General features: G+C 37.4%; 1 protein-coding gene across 8 annotated transcripts in view; it reads left to right on the forward strand.

Annotated features, from left to right (window-relative positions):
• TMEM104 (transmembrane protein 104) overlaps positions 1 to 26,498 on the forward strand; it is a 72,524-nt gene that overhangs the window by 20,730 nt on the left and 25,296 nt on the right. For all 8 annotated transcript variants that reach the window (XR_012481144.1, XM_074260699.1, XM_074260697.1 and 5 more), the window contains one exon: positions 22,930 to 23,023. Coding sequence is in view for 7 of the 8 variants with exons in the window: in XM_074260699.1 (XP_074116800.1) it covers positions 22,930 to 23,023 (94 nt within the window). In the remaining variant the exon portion in view is untranslated. The remainder of the gene's footprint in view (positions 1 to 22,929; positions 23,024 to 26,498) is intronic.

The raw sequence follows: 26,498 nt of genomic DNA on the forward strand, positions 1-26,498 counted from the left end.
GAGAAAGTGTCAAAGAAAGGATTTGAAAATGTCAGGAAAACTCATTGGATAAATCTGTGAGCATTCATCCCTTCTGAGCATTTGGGTGAATGTTCATGATAATTGATTGGTATAAGCATGCAATTCTGAAGTTTGGCTTGTGAAATCCAAGACACATTTTAACAGCCCTTCAGGTATAAGAAGAGATATTGCATAGGGTGATGCTGAATAGATATTCTGTATTTCTGTTAGAAGAGAATAACCATAAATTGTAAAAAAGGTAGATTTAACTAGTATATGAGGAAGAACTCATCTGCAAGGATCAGAAGACATTATAGTATATCACATATACTGATTAAATGTTTGTTGAGAACAGAATATTTTTCTATGAAAACTTACAAATGACCTTCTGGAAATGGTTAGTTATAAAACCATATGAAAGTAGGATTGACAGATTTTTCTATTTCCAATTGGAAATAAGTAAACTAAAACACAAGGAACTTGTGTGCCTTTCCACCCACTTTGTTAAGATTTAAACCCTAGACTCCTACCCCTCTATCAAAGCATGTCACTGAGGCTTCTCCAATATGAGTAGGCAACATCCCCAGTGAATTATACCCAGGAGCAAAGCAGTAGTCAAGAGCCTGCTGTGCCATGTGCAGTAAACCCATCCCATAAAGTAGCCCAAGCTGTACAAGTCATCTTAGTCTTCTCTGACATGTAACAGACTATTCTGATGTAGAACTTTATTCCAGCAATAAATATTTGACAATGGTTGCTTCTGGGCTAAGAGATACTCTCATTGTCTTTTTTCTCGTGTTGTTGTCTTTTCTATGAGCTTTATAGTCAACCAAATGGATTGAGGATAGGAACATGGAGGTGTTAAAAAACAGGCAGAACTTGAGCCCACTTAAAGAGTATCTCACTGCATCCCTCTAATAGGGAACTGATAGACTAGATAGTATAATTCCTTAAAATTTATTCTGATGGGGATTGTTAATAAGTCAATCTAAATTGAGGGGAAACTAAGATGTTCCCTTCCTTCTCTATCTCCAAGGTTATTTGGTGCTGAGAAAGAATCCTATTCTGTTCTTCTGTATCTATTTCGAGGTCAGACGTCACCCTGAAAGGGGTGGAGTTAGCTCTGGCTCTGCAGTTTCTCTCTGCAGGGATTCTGTGTTTTGGGCACCTGACTTCTCTCCTTCCCCTCCAAATTCAAGCATTCCCACCACTTTCTGTTCTCCCTGGGGAAATGTAATTAGGAAATTTGGAGTGAAGGAAGGTGAGAGGTCAAGGAGACACTGAAATGATTACTTAACATAATGAACATACCATAAATATTGTGCCTATAAAAAAAAATTAGATAATAGTCAGTCAGGGAAATTGCAGGTTTCCATTTTCTCTTCCTAAAAGAATGATTCAAGAAATATATTTATGCTGTCAAAACATGAACTGGCATTTGGCGATAGAACTAAGTCTCCAGGTGCCAAGGCCCATAGTGCCAGCTTACAGTGACTTTTGTTCACATTCTTGGAAGCATCTGGTTTATTTCATTCTAAACAGAAACAGGTTGAGGGAGGGGGGTTGTGATAGTGGTTTTTCCAAGTCAATTTGGTTAAGTGCCAAATTGACAGTTCTGAAGCTCTAAGCCCTCTGTTTTCTCACTGCATAGAAAGTAAAAGTGTCCTTAGTAGTAAGTAAATTCTGTTTCTTTGACAATTCAGCTTTCCCTTAGGATTTGTGGACCATAGCACAGAGATGAACTGACACAGAGGCTGAAGTAACTGCCCACCTCCTCTTGACCTCCCTACTATATAATATTCCTTGAGAATCAGGACTGGTCACTTTGTCTTTGTATCCTCAGGGCCTAGTATATTACCTTTAACATAGCACGTGAATAATTGAGAGCATATTGAATTGAATTGCCATCAGGCCTAAACAGTGTGAAAGAGAAGATACTGATGCTTTAGGGAGGTGTCTTTTTAAAGATATTTTTTATTAATATCTTTTATTTTCACAAGTTTTCCCCCATACGCCTCTCCTTTCCAAAGACTCATCCTTTAAGATAAAAGAATTTGTGTTTTAAAGAAGAAAAAGACAAAAAAGTTCAGCCAAACCAATAGATTGAAAAAAATTCTGACCTGTGGATTTTCTACTCCCCTGTTCCTCGGTTTTTCAAAGGAGTTAGGAAAGGTGTTTTTTCATATCCCTTTTTTGGGGTTAGACTTAACCTTTATAACTTTGCAACACTGATTTTAATTTATTGTTTTAGTCATTTTGTTTATTTTTCCATGATTCTCCTTATTTTATTTTCCATCAATTCACATAGGTTTTTCCCATGATTATAGGGAGATTTCAAAGATGAGTGATCAAGGAACTTTGTCAGTTGAAGAAGCCCAAACTTTTTTTCTGGCATTGTCAGAGTCTAATAAATATAGGTAGAATTATTGATGCGCTCTTAACTGAAGTGAACCAGAGAGATGATTACTTCATACTTCAGTGTAAAATACTTGGTTCAAGTCCCATCTCTAACACATACTAGCCATGTGATCTTAGATTCCCTTCCATATCCTCAACTGTAAGATTAAAATAATTACAATACTTTTTGTTGTATAATGAAATAAAGTGCTTTGTATTTGAAAATATAACTGTAAACAGCTATCTCTATTGGCAGATGAATCCTACAGCATCCAACCCTGTGCAATAGAAGGGGCTTATTTAATGCAAATATGTGGGTAGTGTCTCCAGAGTTAGAGGATCCTTTCACTTTGAGTGGTATTGCCTAGACCATTAGCTTTGTGACCTACATTGTAGTGCCTCTGACCAGGTGTCACAAGCAAGAATTGTAATGGCATTTTAAATAGTTGGTGGAGACATACAAACAGGTAGGGACCTAGTATGGCGTACCTTACTCCTTGGTTGCGGGAAATGTGCAGCTTAAGGTTAAAACCCATTAGATGAGGAGTGATTACTTTCCCTCTGATGTGGGGTGCTATGGTGTACAAAGACCACTGGAGTTGAAGTTAGAATACTCTGTCAGCTTTGACCTTTTAGAGGTGGGAGGTAGTAATGGCTTTTGTACTCCTGTAACCATGGAAGCTTTTACCTTGTGGCCAGAAATATGAGAACTTGGTTATGTCTTGTGGAAATTACACTAGACCCATTCTCTCTTTGTTGGCGGTACTCTTTACCTCTTCATGATTGATGCCAATTGATGCCAATTGATGCCAATCCAGGGCCTGTCCTATGGGGAAAATGGCAGAGTTCAGGGAAATACAGAGCAGCTATTTAGAAACTTAGCTCCTTCTTCCTCTTAGATAAAATGAGAAAGAGATTTTCACAGAATTACAGAATTTTAGAAAGAAAGGGATCTTAGTGGCCATGTAGTATGACCTGTATTCAAAGAGGAATCTCCACTACAATGTGCCTGACAAATGGGCAGCTGACTTCTTCCAGAAGACCTTCCTTGAGGAGAAATCCATTAGCTTCCGTGGTCGCCTTTTCAGTTTTTAGAATTATTAGGAATTTTTTTGCTTCAAACCTAAATTTATTTCATTGTAAGTTTTACCAGTTATTCCTGGTTCTACCTCATGGAGTCAAACAGAACAAGTCTAATCTCCTTCATATAATAACTGTTTATATACTTGAATACAGATAGCATGAAACCCTGATTTTTTTTTCCTCACTAGACATTCCCTGTTCCTTCACTCCTTATATGAAATGGGCTCAAGGCACATCACCATACTCATTGCCCTCATCTGAATGTTCTTCAGTTTATCTAGTTCCTTCCTTCCTTCCCTCTTTCCTTCCCCCCCACCTCCAGTTAATCCTCCGCCTCCTTCAATTCTCAATTGAAACCTTCAAAGGTTTCATCATATTGGTGCCAGTATGTATATTGAATTGACTTAGTATCCTGTAGCTTAGAACTCCTGATCTCAGACCATCAACCTCAGCCTCCCCAGTAGTAGGGACTGGGATTACAAGGATGCAGCACCATACCTGGCGATCACTAATTTCTTTCTATTCATTCATTTATTTAAATGACATCTTTTTTTTCATTATTCATTTAATATTTTTCCCAGTTACATGTAAAACAATTTTTAATATTTGTTTTTTAAACTTTTGAGTTCCAGGTTCCCGCCTTCCCTTCCTCCCTCCTCACCCCTCCCCCTTTATCAAGAAGGCACATGTGAAAACATATAAAACATTTCATAAAAATCATGATGTAGCACTAACCTCTTAGTCTGTGGTACCTAGAACTGAGTACACTACTCCAGATGAGGTCTGACCAGACAGAGAGAGCATAGAAGGACTATCACCTCCTTCACTCCTAGAAGCTGGCTCTCTTTAGTACAGCTCAGGAGTGAATTAGCTTTTTATTTTGGCTTTTACATCGAATTGCTGATTTGTATTGAGGTTGTAATGCACTAAAACTCTCCAATCTTTTTTCAGAGTGCCAACTAACTATACTTCCCCCAGAACTGTACTCACACAATTTGATTTTTTTTTTAAACTTAGATATAAAATTTTACCTATTGTATTTCACCTCAGTGAATTTAGCCTACTGATCTAGCCTTTCAAGATATTGTTGGATCCAATCCCTATATGATCCACTGTGTAAGCTGTCATTTCTATTTTGTGGATTTGATTAAGTATGTTATCTATGTTTTTATCCAAGATAAGACAGGGATAAGCTCAGATTCCTGGACTCCATTGGAGACTTCCTGCCAAGCGACATCACACTTCATTGTCCCTCTCAACTTGGAGTGCAGAAAAGCATCTTTCAAGTCTCGTTAACTTCTCTAAAAAGCAGTAGGAGAAGTAGAAATATTATATGGTCACTGGAAAATACAACCTGCTATTCTGTAGTGATTTGGATTCTCAACCTTTAAAAAAATTGTGTTGTTACACCTCACCTCCTAAATAAATATCTATTAGGACATTTTCAGCTTTTTCTTTTTTTTTTGCTAAGGCAGTTTAGCTTAAATGACTTGCCCAGGATCCCTTAACTAGGAATTATTAATTGTCTGAGATCAGATTTGAACTCAGGGTCTCCTGACTTCAGGGCGGGTGCTCTATCCACTGCACCACCTAGCTGCCTCAACCTTTTCAACTTTTTAATGCCTCTTAGTAACTTAGTTGGGTACAGTCAGCTCCATTTCTTTAGTTATAAAGGCAGTATTAGAGGCAGTATTAGGCAACTTTCTTTCCATTTTCAGATAAACCCATTATTTGTTAAGCCACTTCATCTGATTCACTAATTACTTAATTTTCTTACTTACTTTGCTAACTGCCTTTATCATTTTAATTTTTATTTTTTTAGTTCTTCTGGAATCATTCTCATTCAGGACCTTTTCCCTTGATTCTCCTAGATATTTGCTTCTTTTTTTCTTCAGGATTCTTTTATGGAAACCAGAAGTGGAATAGAGATTTTTTTTTTTTTCCCTTCAGGTCCCAACCCCTCCAAATCACTTTCACAATTTCCTTCTCCATATTCAGCTCAAGTTCTCTTGTCTCTTTCTTTTCCCATAATCTACTCCCATAGAATCTGTGCCATCATTTCATGCCAGTTTGCTTTCCAGATTCTAACACATCTTTGGTGATTAGAAAGCAGATGGGAAGAAAGAAGTAGGTGAGCTCTTTTTTCCTCTTTCAAGCAAAACTATGACTGCTATCGTTAGCTTGTTTCTCTGACTCTCCCATTGTCTTTTTTGACAAGTAGAGATCTTTTTAAATGATACAACATTCTGATTTTCATGTGGGATGTTGAGCCTATTTTCCATTTTGGGGAGATTTTTTCCATCTCCTATTTATAAGGACTTAGAATTCTTTCTAAAGCTTGCTAAAAAAAAATAATAATAATAATAAAATAAAATAAAAAATTTCACCATTAGGTGAATGGGCCTTTCCTCCCTCCTTCCCTCCCTCTTCGTTCGATTCTTCTTACCCCATCCAGTTCCAGCCTGGAAGGGCAGCAGTAACTTATGGACCCAATTCCAGTGCTGATCAGCATGGAAGCTTTAACCTCCTCACTTTCCCTCTCTGGGCCAGGTCACCCCTTCAGTAGCTAGGTGGCCCTGTGCTTTCAGGGATCCCATAGTGGTACCATCTTTGGCACACACATCAAATCAGCTTTCTCCCTGCTATCGCTCAGAACTCTTGAACTGAAGGGGTCCAAACCCCTGAGGCTGAACCCTCCCCAGCATCAGGCTAAGTGTTACCATACCCAATCTTTTCTACCACCTTACCTAAGATTAGTCCCTGCCAGCTTCTTCCCCTATCATATCCAGGAAGCAAAGCTTGATGACAGATCAGAGGAGACTTTTCTTTGGGTTCTTAGGCAACATAATAAAAACCTCAGGAGGGCAGAAGCTTCCCTGCAGTGATGACAGGTCAGAGTGCTAGCGTTTCAGTGACTCCCAAGAAGCACTGAAGTTTGTAGACATGGGGAGGGAGGGGGAGGGTTCTATTTCAGGGAAAGAACTGTTCTCTCACCCCCAACAGCAACCCTGTCTCCACCTGACCATTCCCTCAGCTGAAGCTTTTAGGCGGTGATAGAGACATCAGGTTTGTGGTGTGTCGGGCTTCCAGAGCTTGCGATGGAGGAGAGATTTTGTTGCTAATCACATGCCTCAGTGTATGAGCTCAGGAAAGACACAAATATTTACCAGCCTATACTTTGCACCACAGAATCATTTGTGTCAACTCTGTTACCCATCCTAAGGGTTCTGTCCCAAGGGACACTTGAATGATCTGATGACATTTGGCCACTCATGCAGCCCCTTTTCACAAGATTTCAAAGAAAACATTTTGCATTAGTCAATTCTAGTGGGAGTTAAGGCCCAGATTTTAGCAAGATAGTCTAGGCTAAATATTGAGGCTGAATTATTTGACCTTATTGTATATTCTGCTTTCCCATCTGTTAAATAAGAGAAAGATACTCTTTCCCTTATAGGACTTTGATGAGGATAAATAAAAAGGTGCCATTTGAAGGAAGAAGAGACTTCAGTCTACTGGGGTCATATATTCTGCATTTTTAAAAAAATGTTTATTTGATATTGTTCATCTTTATATCTCAGCCATTTCTCTCATCTAGCCTGAACACTGTCCATGACAAAAACAAGTACAATATTTGTACAAAAGCTATGTTCTCCTAATAGCCCATCCCCTCTTCCATAAGAAAGGAGGAAGGTTTTTCTGTTACTCAGAGATCAGCTTTCCTTTAGTGGTCTTTCCACTTATCTTGTATCTTCTGGTTCTGCTTGTTTTTCTTTACACCAATTTATACAACTCTTTACATTTCTCTGAAATCCTCTTCATCACAATAATATTCTATTACATTTATATACTACAATTATTTTTAACCATTGTCCAATCAATAGAAATTCACTATTACTTCTAGTTTCTTACTGCTAAAGAAGGCCCTGTACATATTTTGATATGTAGAACCTTTGATTCTCTTTCTGACTTTTTCTTCCTTGAGATATTCATCCAGTAATGGGCATTTCCAAACTGAAATTTAGAATGATTGGGTCACTTCACAAAGAATTAATTGATGTGTCTGTCTCCCTACAGTCCTTTCAACATTTGATTATTCCTCTTTTAAAATCTGTTGATTTACATGAAGTGAGGTAAAGCCCAGTTGTTTTAATTTATATTTTTCTTATAGTGATAGGAAATGTATTTTCATGTGTCCACTTGTAGTTTATTAATATTTTGAAAATAATTCATATCCCTTGACTACTTATCCTTTGGAACATGAACATATTTTTCTGTGAAAATAAATTAGATGTTTATGGTTGTTGAGTAGGAAGGGGTATAGAGAATGGAATAGAGATGGCAAGACAGAAAGGGAAGAAAGTCAAAAGCAAGTTTGGATTCAATTCAGAGCACTTCTGATTCTTCTCCCTAGGACTGTTCATAATCCTAGTTATAGTTAGATAAGAAAAAGTTGAGGTTTCCAGAGACTTGGGAATGTTTGTAGTTGTCAAAAATGGTCAAGGGTTGCTTTGCTGTCAGTACATTTGGTGGAGAAATTCAACATTAACCCCAAGAGCCCCCTGCCAAGTGACCTTAACGACTGCCATGTTGACAGGTGTACATCTCTGGGGAGCCCAGTTGTTGTCACCCAGATTTCTCAGGAGTTGCTGACTCTTGACTCTCATACAGCCAAGCCTTCCATCTCCATGTAGCCTTCATTCAAACCTTGAAAACTAGCTCCAAGCAGTTCCTGGGAACTCTCAGCTCACACCACAACTGCCAATTTACTGACAACCATACTCATGCAGTCATTTCCCTCAGCTCTATTCAGAGACTTCTTTCTCTCTCCCTCATTCCTTACTTCCCAGTTCTTTCCTCCCTCCCTCCTTCTCTTTCTCCCCTCTTCCTTCCCTCCCTCCCTCCCTCCTTTCCTCCCTTCTTCCCTCCTTCCTTCCCTCTCATTCTTCCTCCCTCCCTCCCTTCCTCCTTTCTTATTCCCTCCCTCCCTTTCTCCTTACCTCATTCCCTTTCTTCCCTCCCTACCTTCTTCCCTCATTCCCTTCCCTCCATCCCTTCTTCCTTCCTTTCTTCCCTTCTTCCCTCCCTTCTCCTTTTACTCCTTCCCTTGGCAAAAGTCACAATTGAACTGAATCTGCCATCTGCTGTGAAGGGTCATTCTGACTGGTTTATGAGAGTTGTACTTTTGTTTTGAGGTATCCTAGAGCCCCCTGTAACTGGGAGTCCTCATCCACTTCAGTGCCTGTCTGAAGAGGCAGCATCAGAGACAAAACAGTCATTCCTTTGATTTCTGTAATAAGGTATTCTCTTGGACTCATTTCTTTCAGATTCCCCCCTCATTACTGGCCAGTACCATATACAAGTAATGTGGGACTTTAAGATTACAATGGCATACTAGGCAAGATCAGTTGAGTAGGCCTAGTAGCATGGGAACAGTCCATGTGATTAGACAAATGTGCGAGAAGCCAAATGTGCTGTAAGAGTTTTACAACTTTTTTTTGATCTTTCAGCTTAGGATAGCAGCATTATTCATTGAAATAAGCCATTCAATCATGTTAACCTCTGATTCTTAGCTACTTTTTATTTATTAATAATAATTATAATAACTAACATTTATATAGTGCTTACTATGTGCCAGATACCATGCTAAGTGCTTTACAATTAATATGTCAATTACTAAATATTCAATATTTACAACAGTCCTGGAAACTGGATGCTATTAATATCCATATTTTACAGATAAGGAAACCAAGGCAGAAGTTATGTGACCTTCCCAGGGTCACACAGCTAACATCAGAATCGAGATTTAGGCTATGGCCTTCCTGAGTTCAGGCCCAGTACTCATATCTAGTATACTACCTAGCTCTGATGCAGTATTCATTCATTCATATTCTCTCTGTCTCCCTCCCCTCCCCTCTCCTCTCCATTCCACTCCACTCCACTTTGGAATGCTATCTGACTCCCACTGATAATCCAGTACCTACTCTCCCTTTTATGATGTTAACTTTAGACATGTTATGATTTCACAACTGTCTTTTGTATTTTTTAAAGTTGATATATTCATTAGACATAGAAGAAATACTTGAGAAAAAAATTTCATCATTTCAAAGAAATATCTGCTGAAGAGCATTCTATGAAAAATTACTTATATAGCCAAGATAAAATGGGCTATATTAGGTACTATTATGCACCATATCATAAATTTAAGGCAAATAGGTTTGCAGATTCCACTGGATGAATTTCAGAGAAGCTACAGATATACTACTTGTTTAGCTTTTCTTTAAAAACCATTTTCTTCATCTTAAAAAATACTTCACATTTACCTCAATCTAATGTATTCTAGAGTTGTCTAAGTAGAAGTAATAGAGCTTAAAAGAATGTTAGCCAAGGGGCAGCTAGGTGGCGCAGTGGATAGAGCCCCAAGTTCAAATCTCACCTCAGACACTTAACACTTCCTAGCTGAGTGACCCTGGGCAAGTCACTTAACCCAAATTACCTCAACAACAACAAATATATGGTGTGTGTTTATGATGGAATATTATTATTCTGTGGGAAATGATGAGCAGGATGCTCTCAAGGAAAAAAAAAAAAAACTTGAAAAGTCCTCCGTGAACTCAACTAAAGTGAAATGCATTGTATATAAAGTAGTGGCAGTATTCTGAGATGACTATCTATGAATGACTTTGCTTTTCTCAATAGTACAGTCATCCACGAATTTGCTCAGATTGTACTCAGAAGTACAGTCATCCACATCCATGCTTTGAAGGATGTAAGGTGAAAAATCCTATCCATACCCAGAGAAGGAAATGATTGTGCTCAATACAGACTGAAGCATTCTTTCTTCTCTCTCTTTTCTCTTTTTTTAAACTTAATTTTTCTTGAGGGTTTTTATTTTCATTGGGGGAGAGGGAATCTATGATTTTTTTCAATATTAAAGAAAAAATTGAGGCAAAAAGAGGAGAAAGAGATCATTTAATCTGTAATGTGAATAGATTTAAAAGGAAACCTCAGTCTCTAATGTGAAAAACCATAAAAATATCATTACTCTCCATTTTCTTGCCTTTTCCTGAAGGGCTGTGTTAGTAAAACATAAACTTATCCCATTCTCAGCCTCTGGTGGAATCATGCATTGTATCTATTTCAGTACTTCAAGATCTGTGGTTTCATTAGTGTGGACATTGTTTAATAATGTGTGTTCTTTCCAGTAGTCTGTTTTTAGCCTTGTCTTCTCTTCTCTTTTTTTCCTATATAGTCTGCCTTGGCAGTCTTGTAAACCCCATGACTACAATAACACCTTTATGCAGCTGACTCCCAAATCTGTATCTTGAGCCCTCATTTCTCTTCTGAATTCTAGACTTACATCTCCTACTGCTTTCAGAAGATCTCTGAATCCCAGTACCTCAAATTTAGCTTGTCTAAGACCAACTTTAATACTTTTCCCTCTTTGTCTGATTTCACTGTTACTGCCTGCGACAACACTGTTCACCCATGTTCACAAGCTTGGAATTATCGTTGAAGTTCCTTTTCCTCTCAGCTTATATATAGCTCAGTTAACAATGCCTATTGATTTCACCTCTTTCTCATTTTTGAGATCCATTCTTTCCCCTTGTCCTATGGCTACCACCCTAATCCAGATGCTTGTTACTACCCTCCTGTCTGTTGAAGTAGTTTTCCATACAGATCTTCCTGCTTCCACCTTCTCCCCATTTTGTTTATCACTGCCAGCATAGTCTTTCTCATGCATGATGATGATGGTTGTGATACAAAGGGTGTTATCATTATCAATTTGATAATTATTAAATAGGCCACCTGAAAGTCTATAGCACACTGAATCCCACCTTTGTGGATTGTCAAAAAACATTTGACACAATTCTGTTCAAATGGCTTATTCATGAAGAACAAATATATAAAATTGACCCTAGCATAGTGATAATGTTAGAATTGATCTTCATGTGAAAAAAAATAATTCTTTATAACTTGACACCAATATACTATTGTTAACATATTATTGATATAAAATGAGTCTTCATCCCAAGAAACAACTTAATAAACCTGCTGTAGTTCTGCCTATTTTCAAATCCATGTCACCACTCCTGAATAGAACTGAATATGGCTTTCATGGCTGAAGGAGTTCTATCAAAATGTCATATTAATTACTCAATATGCATGAATAATATCACGCTTGACCCTACTGAAAGACATATTAGACAGCTAATTCATCTTATGGAAACTTTCTCCCACAATTTCAAAGTATCATTTAGACCCACTGAGTGTAAAATTCATAATGTGTGCTAAAAAAAAAAAAAAAAAGTAGAAATAAAGTTTTGAACTTGAATTTAGAAGTCAAATTGAAACAATGGATGAAGAAAATACTTTAAAATACTCTGATCTTCTCTAGGCAAGATACATTTAGCATGAGCCTAGCAAGGAGAAAGGTGAGACTGAGACCATGTTAAGCATTTTGAAATCAAAGCTTAATGGGTGAAATGCATTTAAAATAATATCTACATAGTACCAGTCAGCATATGCTTTTAATATGGTAAAATAGATAATAACAGATCCTTCAAGTATACAAACAAAAATCTAGACAATGTTAACAAAACATGGAGCAGGTATAAAAAGATCCACTCTTCACTAAAAAGAAAAAAATTGATAGGTATTTTCAGAGCTCCCAATAAACAAGTTAAAAATGTACCAAAATCCCACTCGTGAGAACCATTTGTTAAATTTAAGTCTCAGAATCAGCAAATACTACTGATTAGGGCTTGATTTAGTGTATGCTTGATTGTCTAGACTTAACAAAGTGTAGAAGAAGATATTAATAATGTAGATTGAATGTAAAAGTGTGTGTATATATATATATATATATTTTTTTTTTTCTGGAGACCTAGTTAAAACATTTATCAGTTTGCCTCTGAAAGAAACCTCATCTTTCCATATTAGACTGTAACCTTGTTTATGGTCCTTCATATTTTCATATTCTCTTAATTCCTGTGTTTGAATTTCAACATTTCTGTTCAGCTTTAGTGCTTTCATCAGGAATGCTTGGAATTCTGTTTCATTAAAGTTCTACTTTTTTGACTGTGTACTTATCCACTTAGTAAGAACTATCTACCACAATGCTTTCTAAATTTTTGAGTGAATTGGCTATTCATTTCATCAGTGCTTATCTTGAAACTTTTTTTCTTCCATCAATTCCCAGCCTTCTGATGGTGAGCCTCTCTGAACTAACTAGATAAATCTTTGGCCCATAGTCTGGTAAATCCTACCAAAGCATGTATTGACTGTCATAGTCAGGGTTATCTATATACTGTGAGGTCATATTGGAGAGGACTTTAGTGAAGGCATATATCTCCTCACTATTTACACAGCTATCATCTTGGCACTTCATTAAAGCTATTGTCATACATTGCTGATTGGCTTTCCTACTTCAAGGTTTTTCCCATTCTAATCTGTCCTCTACAAAGCTGTCAAAGTGATTTTCCTTAAGCGTATATCTCCATGTCGTTTCTTTCTTTCTTTCTTTCTTTTAATAGCTTTTTATTTACCAGATATATGCATGGGTAATTTTACAGCATTGACCATTGCCAAGCCTTTTGTTCCAATTTTTCCCCTCCTCCCCCCCACTCCCTCCCTCAGATGGCAGGTTGACCAATACATGTTACACATGTTAAAGTATAAGTTAAATACAATATATGTATACATGTCCAACAGTTATTTTGCTGTACAAAAAGAAATGGACTTTGAAATAGTGTACAATTAGCCTATGAAGGAAATAAAAAATGCAGGCGGACAAAAATAGAGGGATTGGGAATTCTATGTAGTGGTTCATAATCATCTCCCAGAGTTCTTTCGCTGGGTGTAGCTGATTGAGTTCATTACTCCTCTATTGGAACTGATTTGGTTCATCTCATTGTTGAAGATGGTCACGTCCATCAGAATTGATCATCATATAGTATTATTGTAGCCGTGTACAATGATTTCCTGGTTCTGCTCATTTCACTCAGCATCAGTTCATGTAGGTCTCTCCAAGCCGAAGTATTCATCCTGTTGGTCATTTCTTACAGAACAATAATATTCCATAATATTCACATACCACAGTTTATTCAGCCATTCTCCAGATGATGGGCATCCACTCAGTTTCCAGTTTCTGGCCACTACAAAAAGGGCTGCCACAAACATTTTGGCACAAACAGGTTCCTTTCCCTTCTTTAAGATCTCTTTGGGATATAAGCCCAGTAGTAGCACTGCTGGATCAAAGGGTATGCACAGTTTGATAACTTTTTGAGCATAGTTCCAGATTGCTCTCCAGAATGGCTGGATATGTTCACAATTCCACCAACAATGTATCAGTGTCCCAGTTTTCCCACATCCCCTCCAACATTCATCATTATTTGTTCCTGTCATCTTAGCCAATCTGACAGGTGGGTTGTGGTATCTCAGAGTTGTCTTAATTTGCATTTCTCTGATTAATAATGACTTGAAACATCTTTTCATATGGCTAGAAATAGTTTCAATTTCTTCATCTGAGAATTGTCTGTTCATATCCTTTGCATGTCATTTCTTAATTCAGTAAACTCCATAAGTTTCCTATTGTCTATAGGATAAAATATAAACTTTTCTGTTTGGCTTTAAAGCCCTTCAAAACCTGCCTCCAATCTAACCTTCCAACCTCAGTATACTTTACTTCTGTATTTGCTTTTTTCTTTTTCTTTTCTTTTTTTTCTTTTTTTTTTTCTTTTTCTTTTTCTTTTTTTTTTTTTTTTTTGCTGAGGCAATTGGGATTAAGTGACTTTCCCAGGGTCACACAGCTAGGAAGTTAAGTATCTGAGGTCACTTTTGAACTCAGGTTCTCCTGTATTTGCATTTTTAAGGTCTATCCAAACCAGCCTTCTTGCTGTTTCTTACACAAAATATTTACTTGGAGGAACTCTTATAACTTAATAATAGGAAGTTAAAAGGAGAACTACTCCAATTGTGAATTTGCAATTATTTGATCTCTTTCTCCTTTTTGAATCATCTTGGAATAGAAAACCCAATAAGAACCAAAAAGTGTGAACCAGAGAGACACATAAATTTCTGGGAATGGAAATGGAATTCTTTAAAATATTTAATTCTACTTTAAGAATTTATGTCTAATTAAGTTTTAATTCAGGGAAAAAATTCATTTGGGTTATTCTTTAGCCCTAGCTAACTTAATAGTACTTGCTTCCAACAAGAATATTTCCAGTTGCCTTGGGTTGTAGCGCTCCATGAGCTTGAAAGTAGTTTTAGGATCACTTCATGATACACTATTTCAGAAAACCCATCAACATGAATTCACAGTATATTATATTGTGTATCTACTAGATTCAGGATTGCTTTTTTATATGGCCATCAAACTCATATTTATAGTAAATAGCTATATAGTATATCCCACTATATAGGAAAAAAATCAGCACAAGTTCCATTTAACACTCTGAGATACTAGTATCATACTAGATAGAAATAACAGAGTAATCTGAATTCCAACTCTAACAAGAAGGCTCTGTGTGAATCTGCCTGCTTCTTATGTAAAAACCCCAAGAGCTCATAGGTGGAGAGGACAGAAGGCTGCTGAGGGCTGAATTCTTGGCTTTTAGGAACCCCGACTCACTATCATGTAAAAAACTAAGGGAAAAATACATTTTTAGGGAAAAATAAATAAACCCATGCTTTAAGAACTACCCAAGTGGCAATTTAGCCAGCCTACTGCATATACTGCTCATAGTTAGTCCTAGCTTTTCCTCCACCTTAATATTGAAGAAACATCGCATAACTATCCCATCTTGCCCAACTCCGAAGTTGCCTGCTGCCTTTGGTTTTTTCTTACCTCAAGGGCAATGCTAGAAAGAAGCTATCCTTTTAGTTTTAAAAAGGCCAGTAGCCATTTGCCTCTCTCTGTTCATTAGCTTTCATTGCAGAAAGTAACATGGCAAGGGCACAGAATGAAACTGAAAACCCTGCTGCCCCCCTCACGTATCCTGTGTCCATCTGTATGTATAGCAGATGTTCTCCCTCCACTACCTTCTGTCCCCTGTAAGAATGGTATATGCTTACTTCTTCCCCTTCCTGCTGCCTTCTTTTGGGAAGAGGAGAGAGAGGAGAAAGAAGAGAACCAATGGTGTTACTGAGCCATATCTAAACTTGAATCTCGATTAGCAATTATGGTTTATCCTTTCCTAGAAAGAGAAAAGGTCATTTCTTGAGAGAACCTGACAGCTTTGGGAGAACTGGTATTTTAGACATTTTATGACAGTATTTGGGAAATATTCATCAGTTGTCTAAAAATGATAAAAAGATTTGTAAACACCTCATATCAGCAGCAAGACATCTTGGGATTATGGTGTGAAAACTTCAATCCACAAGGCTAAGAACATCACTGGGGGGATTGGGATGGCAGAGCAACATGTGATCAAACTGACTCCTTGGGAACCAGTGACAAGCAACATAGTCTTAATCCCCCAAGGTAACCCAAGCCCTTTTTTCAGACAAATTTATCTTCATAGGAGAAAAGTATTATTATCCCCATATAATGAGTGTGTGTATGTTTTTTTTTAATTATATTTAAAAACATGTTCGCTTCAAAAGCTTTTCTGAAAAAATCACAGAATCTGATATTTAGAAGGGATTCCAGTAACTATTTAGTCCATCTGAAAATAATCTCTAATAAGTGATCATCCAGCCACTTTAATTGAATTTCACCTCCTTGTGAAAATGGTATTTTCTATACTGGCATAGTGCACTACTTTAGACACAATTTCTCTTTATTTTTTTTATTTTTTATTTTTTATTTTTGTCCTGAGGCTGGGGTTAAGTGACTTGCCCAGGGCACACAGCTAGGAAGTGTTAAAGTGTCTGAGACCAGATTTGAACTCGGGTCCTCCTAGCTGCCCCCTAGACACAATTTCTTATGTAGATTTCCTCATCTCTCCCCTCCCAGAGAGCCAGCTCTTGTAACAAATCATTTTTTAGATAAAGAGAATAGAAAACAATTCAAAATTGGTTGATAGTTTTTAAAAATCTGACATCAAATATGGTGTTCCTCACCTCTGCAACAGAAGAGAATGCTGAGGATGTCTTCTCAAACGTCATATCTGAGGCAGAGTTTGTTCTTGGTAATTACCAGTAAATGACCAGTTATACAACGTTGGGTTTTGGTGCTTTTTCCCTTTACAGCAGTGTTGTACTCTCCACAATGAAAAATGGCCTATGCTTCCCCATAAGTAGAAACCTCAAATGGCAGGATTAACTTCAAAAAAGGAATCTAACAAATGAACAGAATTGGAATTCTATCACCTTCCCCTCTCTGGGACCAACACTAAAGCAACAAAAACATTATTTAATACATACTGTGCCCACATTTGTTAAGAGCTGCAAGAAAGGCCTCTTGGTGTTTAACCAGGAGTTAGGAGGAACTTATCAAACAAAGATCATCACCTGTTGAAGACTGTGGTGAAGATTCAAAAAGGAAAAAATACTAGGGGGTAAGGTCATTGGGAAAAATATGGAGCCAGTAGGAATTTGAGCAAAAGTATTATCTTGGTCAAAAATATCTCAGTGTTCAGTCCTGACTAGCCTATTTAGGATTTTTTTTTCCCCTCCCAGATCTCATATTTTTCAAACACAGACTATATCCTTTACTCCTAAAAAAATAGATCTTCACAGCTTCAGCAGGTTTATGCATTTGTCTTAAGAAAGTAGTCTATCTACTGGCCTTAAATTCCAGAACTGGAAGAAGTGAGGAGGACCTGCCTGCTTCCTGTCAGCCCCATCTCATTGCTATCTATATTCAAGTGAATGTAGTGTCTATTCCATTATAAATACTAGATAAGAAGGAACATAGGCTGGGTTAAAGTATGCCTCTGCCATACACTGAATGTTTGACCCTGAATAAGTGATTTTATACTTTAACTATCCGATATTGGAAATTGCAACATTGGTAGAAAAAGTTCCTTACTAGGAGCAATTACGTCATATATACAGTGACTACTTCTGCTCCTTCCTTCATCTCCTCCAAAAAAAAGTCTTCTGGTGCCATGTCAACACTATCTTGATAACTCAATTAAGATCCTAGCAATTTTTATTTACCTTTGAATATCTTGATCCAAGAAGGTGGGAGGATCCGTGTGTGTGTGTGTGTGTGTGTGTATGTGTGTGTGTGTGTGTGTGTGTGTGTGTATACACCATTGATGGATCTAGTTTATTGATGACCAATTTGAGGATTTTATTATAGCCAGAAAATATTTCCTTTTAGATAAATTTGACTTGATAAAACCATTCAGAAGGAAATTGTTTTAGGAGGTGGCTATGCTAGGAGATTCAAGAGAATAAATTATCTCTTATTTAAGAAACAAGAGGGGAAAAAAGCAATGTATCACAATGTATTGCAGTTTTGAACATTGCTATTAGAGAAGACACGTAATTTATGAATTGCTTTTGTTTGAGCCTGAACCCAAAACTTTTAATCCCATTTAAATATTGGTATTCCTCTCTTTCTTGAAGACCTTGCCTCTTCCCAGGACCAGGGCAGCTTTACTATTTTGTGGCAGCATTCCTTGATTTCTCTTTTGAGTCCTCTGTCTTTTTTCATTTTGAATGCCTGCTGGATAGCAGCTATTTCGTTCTGGTTTATGCTGATTTTCAAAAGACACTTGTTCCTTAATTACCTCCAGCCTTTGTCTCACTTTGTCTCAATTGCTTCTGATCTATGAGCTAATCAGCTCTTTGAAAGGACCTGGAGTTTAACAGTCTATATGTGTTTTTCTCAAGAGTTGGGTCATGAGTAGTATACTTGACTCTGTGTTTAGTCATTTAAAAATTGTTACCAAAATCAGCCTTTTCTGCTGACCAGCTTTGAATGTTAAATTGCTAAATTGTGTCTTCGAAAATATCTTGTCACAGATACTTTCCCTGTTATCATAGAAGGCATCAGCATTCTATTCTGTCAGGCTCACAAGCTAAAAGTCACTCTCTTTAGTATCTCTCACCCTCCCATATTGAATCTATTGCCTGTCTATTTTATCTTTGTAACATCTCTGACTCCTTTCTCTCTTGGAGCACTGCCACCACTCTACTGCAGGCCTTTACCATCTTCCACCTGGATATTGTTGTGGCCTGTTGATGGGTCTGTTTGCCTAAGTCTCTCCCCAAGCTCCACTCAGCCACCAAAATGACATTCCTAAAGCAAGAGTTGAATCATGTCACCCCCTTACTAAGTAAACTTCAATAGCTTCCTCATTCTAGGATCAAATTCACAGTACTCTTTTTGCCATTCAAAATCCTTAATAACCACTACACACCTGTCAGATTGGCTAAGATGACAGGAAAAGATAATGACGAATGTTGGAGGGGATGTGGGAAAATTGGGATACTGATACATTGTTGGTGGAGTTGTGAACTAATCCAACCATTCTGGAGAGCAATGTGGAACTATGCCCAAAAAGTTACCAAGCTGTGCATACCCTTTGATCCAGCAGTGCTACTACTGGGCTTATATCCCAAGGAAATACTAAAGAAGGGAAAGGGACCTGTATGTGCCAAAATGTCTGTGGCAGCCCTTTTTGTAGTGGTAAGAAAATGGAAAGTTAGTGGATGTCCGTCATTTGGAGAGTGGCTGAATAAATTATGGTATATGAAGGTTATGGAATATTATTCTATAAGAAATGACCAGCAGGAGGAATACAGAGAGGCTTGGAGAGACTTATATCAACTGATGCTGAGTGAAATGAGCAGGACCAGATCATTGCACACATCATCAATATTATATGATGATCAATTCTGATAAACATGACTCTTTCCAACAAAAAGATGATTGATGTCAGTTCCAATCATCTTGTGATGGAGAGAATCATCTATATCCAGAGAGAGGACTGTGGGAACTGAGTGTGGATCACAACATAACATTCTCACTCTTTTTGTTGTTGTTCACTTGCATTTTGTTTTCTTACTCATTTACTTTCTTTTTTCAATCTGACTTTTTTTGGGGGGGCAAGAGAATTGTATAAATATGTTTATACATTAAAAAAAATCCTTCATAACCTATTCCCACCAACCTCTGCCTTTCCTGTCTTTTTTACACCCTGCTCTCCTAACATATTCTTCCATCCAATGAAACCGGCTCATTTGTTTTCCACAAATAAAGTAATCCATCTCTCAATTTGGAGAGTGATCTGTTTCTCCCCCTTTTTGAAAAGTTCTCCCTGTTCAGCTTTGATTACTTGACTTCTGGCTTCCTTTAAGTCCCAACTAAAATCCCAGATTTTCTTCAAGAAGCTTTTCCTAATGGCTCCTAATACTGGGGCTCTTTCTCTGTTAATTATTTCCTGTTTGTCATATATGTAGCTTATTTGTAAATATTTATTGTCTTCCCTCTCACTCCCATTAGATTGTACACTCCTTGAGGACACAGACTGTCTTTTCCCTCTTTTTGTATCCTCAGCTCTTAGCACAGTGCTTGGCACATAGTAGATACTTAATTAATGTTTGATTGATTGATTGATTACCAGGCACTGTGCTGGGCCCTGAGGATATAAACAAACAAACAAACAACAACAACAACAACAACAACAACAACAACAACAACAACAACAACAAAAACCCAAAAACCCAATCACTAAACTCCAGACTTTTAGAAAGCAGGGGATAGCTTCTTTATCTTAGTATCCCTAACATATCATAGTTCCTTATATATAATAGATGCTCATATGTGCAAGTAGTGAAGGGGTAATTGTGACTACATAAAAACCATATCCACTGCAACACAACAGTCATATTCACCAAGACTTGTTTGTTTATCCTGCATTCTGCTCCCATTCTTAACCTCCCCTGCTGCTGCTTAAATCCCCAGGACCTGTTAGACATCTTGTGATCTCATCCTTCCAGCTCTTCCCAGACTTCATATCTTGCTTCCCATAAGGAATTCTGATCCAGCCTATCCCAGAGCCACTCCTATAATTTTCCCCAAATAGCTTCTGAAACAACATTTCCATCTCACTAAGTTGTGCTGTTAGATAAACCTTTCTATCTATCCTGTTCAACTTGAGACTAACTCCAGAATACATTCCCACTATTCCTCTCTAAGAACTCCTGGCATCACCTGTTTGGCAGTGTCCCTGGTTAGCACATCCTTAACTCTTGGTTTTGTGTACTGTTTAGTACTAAATAGGAGAAAGTCCTGGGTGTGATGCACAGAAATGGATAACATCTCTGGGTTTGAACTTTACACAGTCCTGATAGTCATGATTCAGAAATGAAATATCTCTCTACTGAGCTATTCAGAAGACTTTATATAAGCACTATCATTTGTTAAATTAATGGCACCAAAATGAGTACCAGACATCCTTGTCATTTTTCACATGAAGAAACTGAAGGTCAAAAAGGTGAGACTGACCTCCAGTCAAGCAGAGAATTGGGGAACTGAACCAGGAATTGTTTCTAGTGTGCTGTGGTCCTTTGGGAACATTTGTAGCAAATGACTTTGTGTTTATTCATCTTCCCCAAGTCACTTTCCTCTCCCACCCTTCAAAAAGAAACTCATCAGTGGAAAGCTTCCCTGAAGTGGTAATTTTCCTAAATGACTTAGTGATGGTGCTGCATACAGACTTGCTACAGAAATCTAGATGGTGACTCTGTCTGCATGACTGCATTCTCCGTGTCCCACACTGAAGGCGAGGGGAGAGGGCAATAGGTTCAAAGTCCTACTTGCGCCCTAGGTTTTCCCCAGAGCTACCTGACCCCAGCTTCACCTGAATGGTCGGGCTTTACCCTGTTTTAACAAAATCAGCAGAGAAGCTCAGTCCCACAAGTGAATGAGAGCTCTTAGATTTGCTCTTTCTCTGCATCCCTGGTGACTGCCAAGAGACCTTATCCGCCCTGCCTAATTAGAGCCTTTAACTTGAACAACACTTTAGTCTTTAATGTCATTCATTCTCACAGCAGTAATGGACTTGGATAAGAGGTCACAGCTTCTTCACACATCCTGTGTCCTCACGCCCCCACCCGCTCCCACATCCCTCTTCTTCCAGGCAGATGGGGGTGGGGGAGGTAGCACAGCTCATCCTCCCCATTGTGCCAAGCGCCTGCCTGTCACAGGGGCCATGATGAGCAGGTCTAATGTATTCACTGAGATCACAGGACTGGAGTCGAGCTCCCCTAAGTTTGTCCCTCTCTCCACATTTTAGCTTTCAGGAGCCCAGTCTGGTGCATCTCTGGTGGGTATCATTAGCATTAATGTGGGAAAATGGCACAGTGTAAATGTTAATAAGGTCTGATGCTAAGAGCAGCTTCTGAGTGGCAGATTGATAATGGAACCATCATCTTAACTCCAACTAACTGCTTAATTCTTCTCCTGTGCCCTGAGCAGCAAATTTGGCATGAAAAGTCTTCTCCCTACCCCTGAGTCAATACTTTGCAAAGCTTCTGTGTAAAGAGAGTTCAGGTTTTTCATTGGTCAGTTTCCAAGGGAAATGGAGGAAAATCTCTTATAAATACCTTTCCCAGCTGTTGTACTAGGTGATCCTAGGAGGTCTGCAGTTCATTTCCCCCTTTCACCACAAATCTTTGCCAGATTTGGTTCCTTTTCTCTTTGTCCTGTAATGCTACTGCTATAAGTGCTTGGTCCCAGAGGTCAGTCCAGGGTCTCTTCATCTGTTTAAGCTAAAAGATTTATTTGATTAATTACTACCTAATTGAATCTTCATTCCAGGTTACTTCATCACTTATTAGTCTGTACTTACTACATTATAAGTATTCCTAAATCTGCTCATGTGTGTTCTCTAAGCTCAATAATTATCTTGTCTTTTGATTCATCTTTTCCTGAGCTTTCATACTGAGATGTACACACAGGTGGTTTAGCCAAACTAGTGGTGGCAACCCACCTAGGAATGCAGTCTTCAAAACTCGTAAGGAAGGGGAAAGGGAATGGTTTTCACTTCTGATTCCATCAGTGGTCCTTGAAATTTATCTAAGTGTAGGATAGTTTCACCTCACTGAGCCTAAAGTAATCCAGAAGTAAGTTGAATTAGATATTTTAACCACATTCACACGATAATTGGAGGCAACTAAATAGTGCAGTGGATAGAGTGCCCAAGTTCAAATCCAGTCTCAGATAATTACTAGATGTATGACTTTAAACAAATCACTTCATCTCCATTTGCCTCAGTTTCCTCAATTGTAAAATGGAAATAATGGCTCCTATCTCACAGGGTTGTTGTGAGGATCAAATAAGATGATATTTGTAAAAATCATTTGCACAGTGCCTGACATACATAGTAGGCACTATATAAATGCTAGCTATTATAATATCATTACAGTTCTCGACATAAACATTAAGTTATTTATAGACTGACTTTTTTTCTCTCTTTTCTTTCTTTCTTTCTTTCTGTTTTGTTTTGTTTTTTTTTTTTTGCCTTTACTCTGGTTTTTCTTCCCTAGGCTGTGTTCACACTGCTTCTTGGACCTTTCACCTTCTTTGATGTCCAGAAGACCAAGTATCTCCAGATCTTGACATCTCTGATGAGATGGATTGGTAAGTCTGACAAATACTACAAGCCCATCCTATTTCTTTTGTCTCTTTCTCCCTACTTCCTATCCTGTGCCTTTTGGGAAATTCCATCTGTCTATCATCATCATTATTATTGATAGTGCCTTATTTTCAAGGAACTTGAGTATTTAATTAAAGAAACAGTTTTACGCATCTGTGGGAGAGTTCATCACATATTGTTTCCTTTATTTTTTAACTAGCCCTGCAAGGCAAACAGGAAACATAGGTGTGTTCTTTGTGTCACCATTGTTAATGATGAGAAACTGAGGACCCAAAAGAATGTTTTGACCAGTGTCACACAATGATGAGACAGTGCCCTAGATTCCCAGCTGCATTCCTGCTGAAATAGAATGCTAATTGCTGTGAATATGAAGGCAAATAGTTTGCTTTACACCATTCAAAGAGTATTGGGTCAGCCACAGATTATTAGTTGTCATATGTGCTACTGACCATTGAGTTAGAAACTCCCCAGGGCATTCATTACCCATAAAAAAGCACTGCAACTAAAAAGAATTTCTTTTTAAACAATTAAATTCCAATTAGACACAATCAGTCAATTTTCATAGGTAGTTTGAGAAAATATACATATAACAGTTTTATCAGATAGTTCAACCATATCAATATATCCTAGGCCAAGAAGTTAAGGATGTTATCTTATCCACCTAAACATGAGTATATGAGGATTTGGGTTTCTTGCTACCTTATGTCAGCAAACGCTTCATCTAGAGGTGAATAGGATATTTGTTTTGTTTTGTCCCAGGTACCTAGAGGAAGAAATGAACCTGTTAATGCCTCCAGTACATTTTAGTAAGAATGAGTAGTTATAGCTTGTTGGTTATGTAGGTAGTATAGTAGAAGATAGGAAACCTTGGATAAGTAATAAATGGCTAAAAACAGAACCCTGATTAATAGTCACTAAATTCTTGTTTGGTATTTATGGAGAAACTTTTCTGTGGGGCAAGGAAAAAACTTCTTTTCATCCCATGGAATTGGTGGAATGAAAGTGTGATAAAGCACTAGAATGGAGTACTTCGTGGTTCTTTTGATGTCTCTAGAAAGAATGGAGGCCAACACAAAAAAAGTTTTTTAAAAATTTGTCCTTTCTTAGGCAGTTACCTGAGCTTTTGATCTTTAAAAACTAAAGACTTAAAAACCTTAAAGACAAGTAAGAAAGATGAGTGGATTTGATAATCATATAAGTGAAATGGCTTTGCTAATTACACAACCCTTCCTTCACTAATATACTTCAAGTAGAAAACATACCATTAATCTAGAGCATGTGTCAAATCTTATGGAAACTAGGGAGGAAAATAGCAGTTGGGAATGATTGTGAATAAGAATTAAATCAGGCAATAAGAAGGCCTCAGATATCCCTTATTAATACTACCTTGCCTTCTGTCACATCCTTTACCAGAGAAATAATTTCCTTTATGGGGACTTTAGAGAGTGGGCTTTTAACATCAAGGAACTTGGGAGGTTGCAGGAAAAATTTATTCAGTAAGCTAATGAATCATTAGTACAATGACTAATAAGGGTGTGATCTAATGGTACAATTTAGACTTTGTCAATTGCAGAGTTCCTTTGGCTAGAAGGACTTACAGATGATTTGCATCTGCAATGTCAGCTGAATCAGTTGTAGGTACCAGATGGGGATTGCCCTTTTTATTTTTTTAGGTGGATAAAATGGGGAATTCTGCATACTTGGCCCTATAAGAAATGAATTCTCTTAATAGCCATTAATGGAGGACAGCAAAAGAAGGAATAAAATATTTAAAGAATTGAATTTGGTGGATTGGATTCATACACCTTTGCCTCAGTCCTCTACTTTTTTTTAAATCCATATTCTTTTTAATTGGTTATGCATGAAAATTATTTTTTAAATATATTACCATGAGAATCATATTGGAAGAAAAAATCAGGACAAAAGAGAAAAATCATGATGGGGGAAAAAAAAAGTAAAAACAGTGTGCATGGATCTGCATTCAGTGTCCATAGTTCTCTCCCTGAATACAGATGTGACTTTCCATCCAAAGTTTATTGGAATTGCCTTGGATCACTGAATTGCTGACAGAAGAGCCAAATCTAGCATAGTTGATCATTATACAATCTTACTATTGCTGTGTGCAATGTTTTCCTGGTTCTACTTGCTTTACTTAGTATCAGTTCATGTATGTCTTTCCAGGCTTTTTTAAAGTTCATAATTTCTTATGGAACAATAATATTCTGTTACTTTCATATACCATAACTTATTCAACTATTCCTCAATTGATGGGCATTCACTCATTTTTCAGTTCCTTGCCATCACGAAAAGAGCTGCTACAAACATTTTTGCACATATGGGCCCTTTATCCTCCTTTATGATTTCTTTGGGATACAGACCCAATAGAAATACTACTGGATTAAAGGTTATGCATAATTTGATAGTCTTTGGGCAGAGTTCCAAATTGCTCCCCAGAATGATTGGATCAGTTCACAACTCCACCAACAAAGCCTTGGTGTCCCATTTTCCCCACATCCCTCCAGTATTTAACATTATCTTTTCCTGTCAATTTAGCCAATTTGAGAGGTGTGTAGTGATATCTCAGAGTTGTCTTAATTTGCATTTCTCTATTCAGTAGTGATTTAAAGCAATTTTTCTCTTTTTTTCCCCATTTTAAAATCAGCTTTATTTTTTTCTAATTTTGTGTTAAATTTAATTTCCCATAGTACCTTGGCAATGTTAGAAACAAAAATAAAAATACATAGATATAAACAGTTTAACATTTAAAGTATGAGCCTATGTCATACCATATTGTTTTGGACAGTCTTAACAACAGGAATAAACCAGAACAATGGACAAAGTAGAAGCCAAATAATTAGTTCTGTTTTTTTTCCCCCAAACCCCCTTTTCACCATTTTATTAAAAGATGTGAATGCCAAAGGAATTCTGAATCATCTGAGGAGAAAGTTGATGGGCACATATATGGGTGTCAACTACACATTAAAGATAAAAGTTTTAGTCATGGATTTCCTAAAGTTTCCAAATTCAGAGTTTGTTAAAAATGGAAACTACTGTGTACCTTCTTAAAAGAAGCCCAGACTATATATAACTTACACAGTAGAATGTAAGGTATTTAGATTAATGGCAACCCGGTTACAAGGAAATATGTATTTTTAAAAAATCCCCAAAAAGATCTGTTGCATATTTGTCATAGTTATGAATTTATAAAAACCTATGAGAAGCAATTTCTCCCCATGGGTATTTCTGTTGCATCTTGTCTGTAATGAAATAGTGCATTTTGCCCATTGGGTATAACATGCCAGCACAAACATTACAGATTTAAACCCAAGTAACTGTTCTTGTATGTCAGATAGTAAAACCCACTGGTTTGATAATGAAATGCTGACAGACAAAGCTGTAAGGCTGTAACTGAGAATACTACAGTAATGTATTGTTACTTTTAAATACTATTCTGTTCTA

The sequence above is a fragment of the Sminthopsis crassicaudata genome, chromosome 4 (assembly GCF_048593235.1).
Source record: "Sminthopsis crassicaudata isolate SCR6 chromosome 4, ASM4859323v1, whole genome shotgun sequence".
Taxonomy (NCBI): Eukaryota; Metazoa; Chordata; class Mammalia; order Dasyuromorphia; family Dasyuridae; genus Sminthopsis; species Sminthopsis crassicaudata.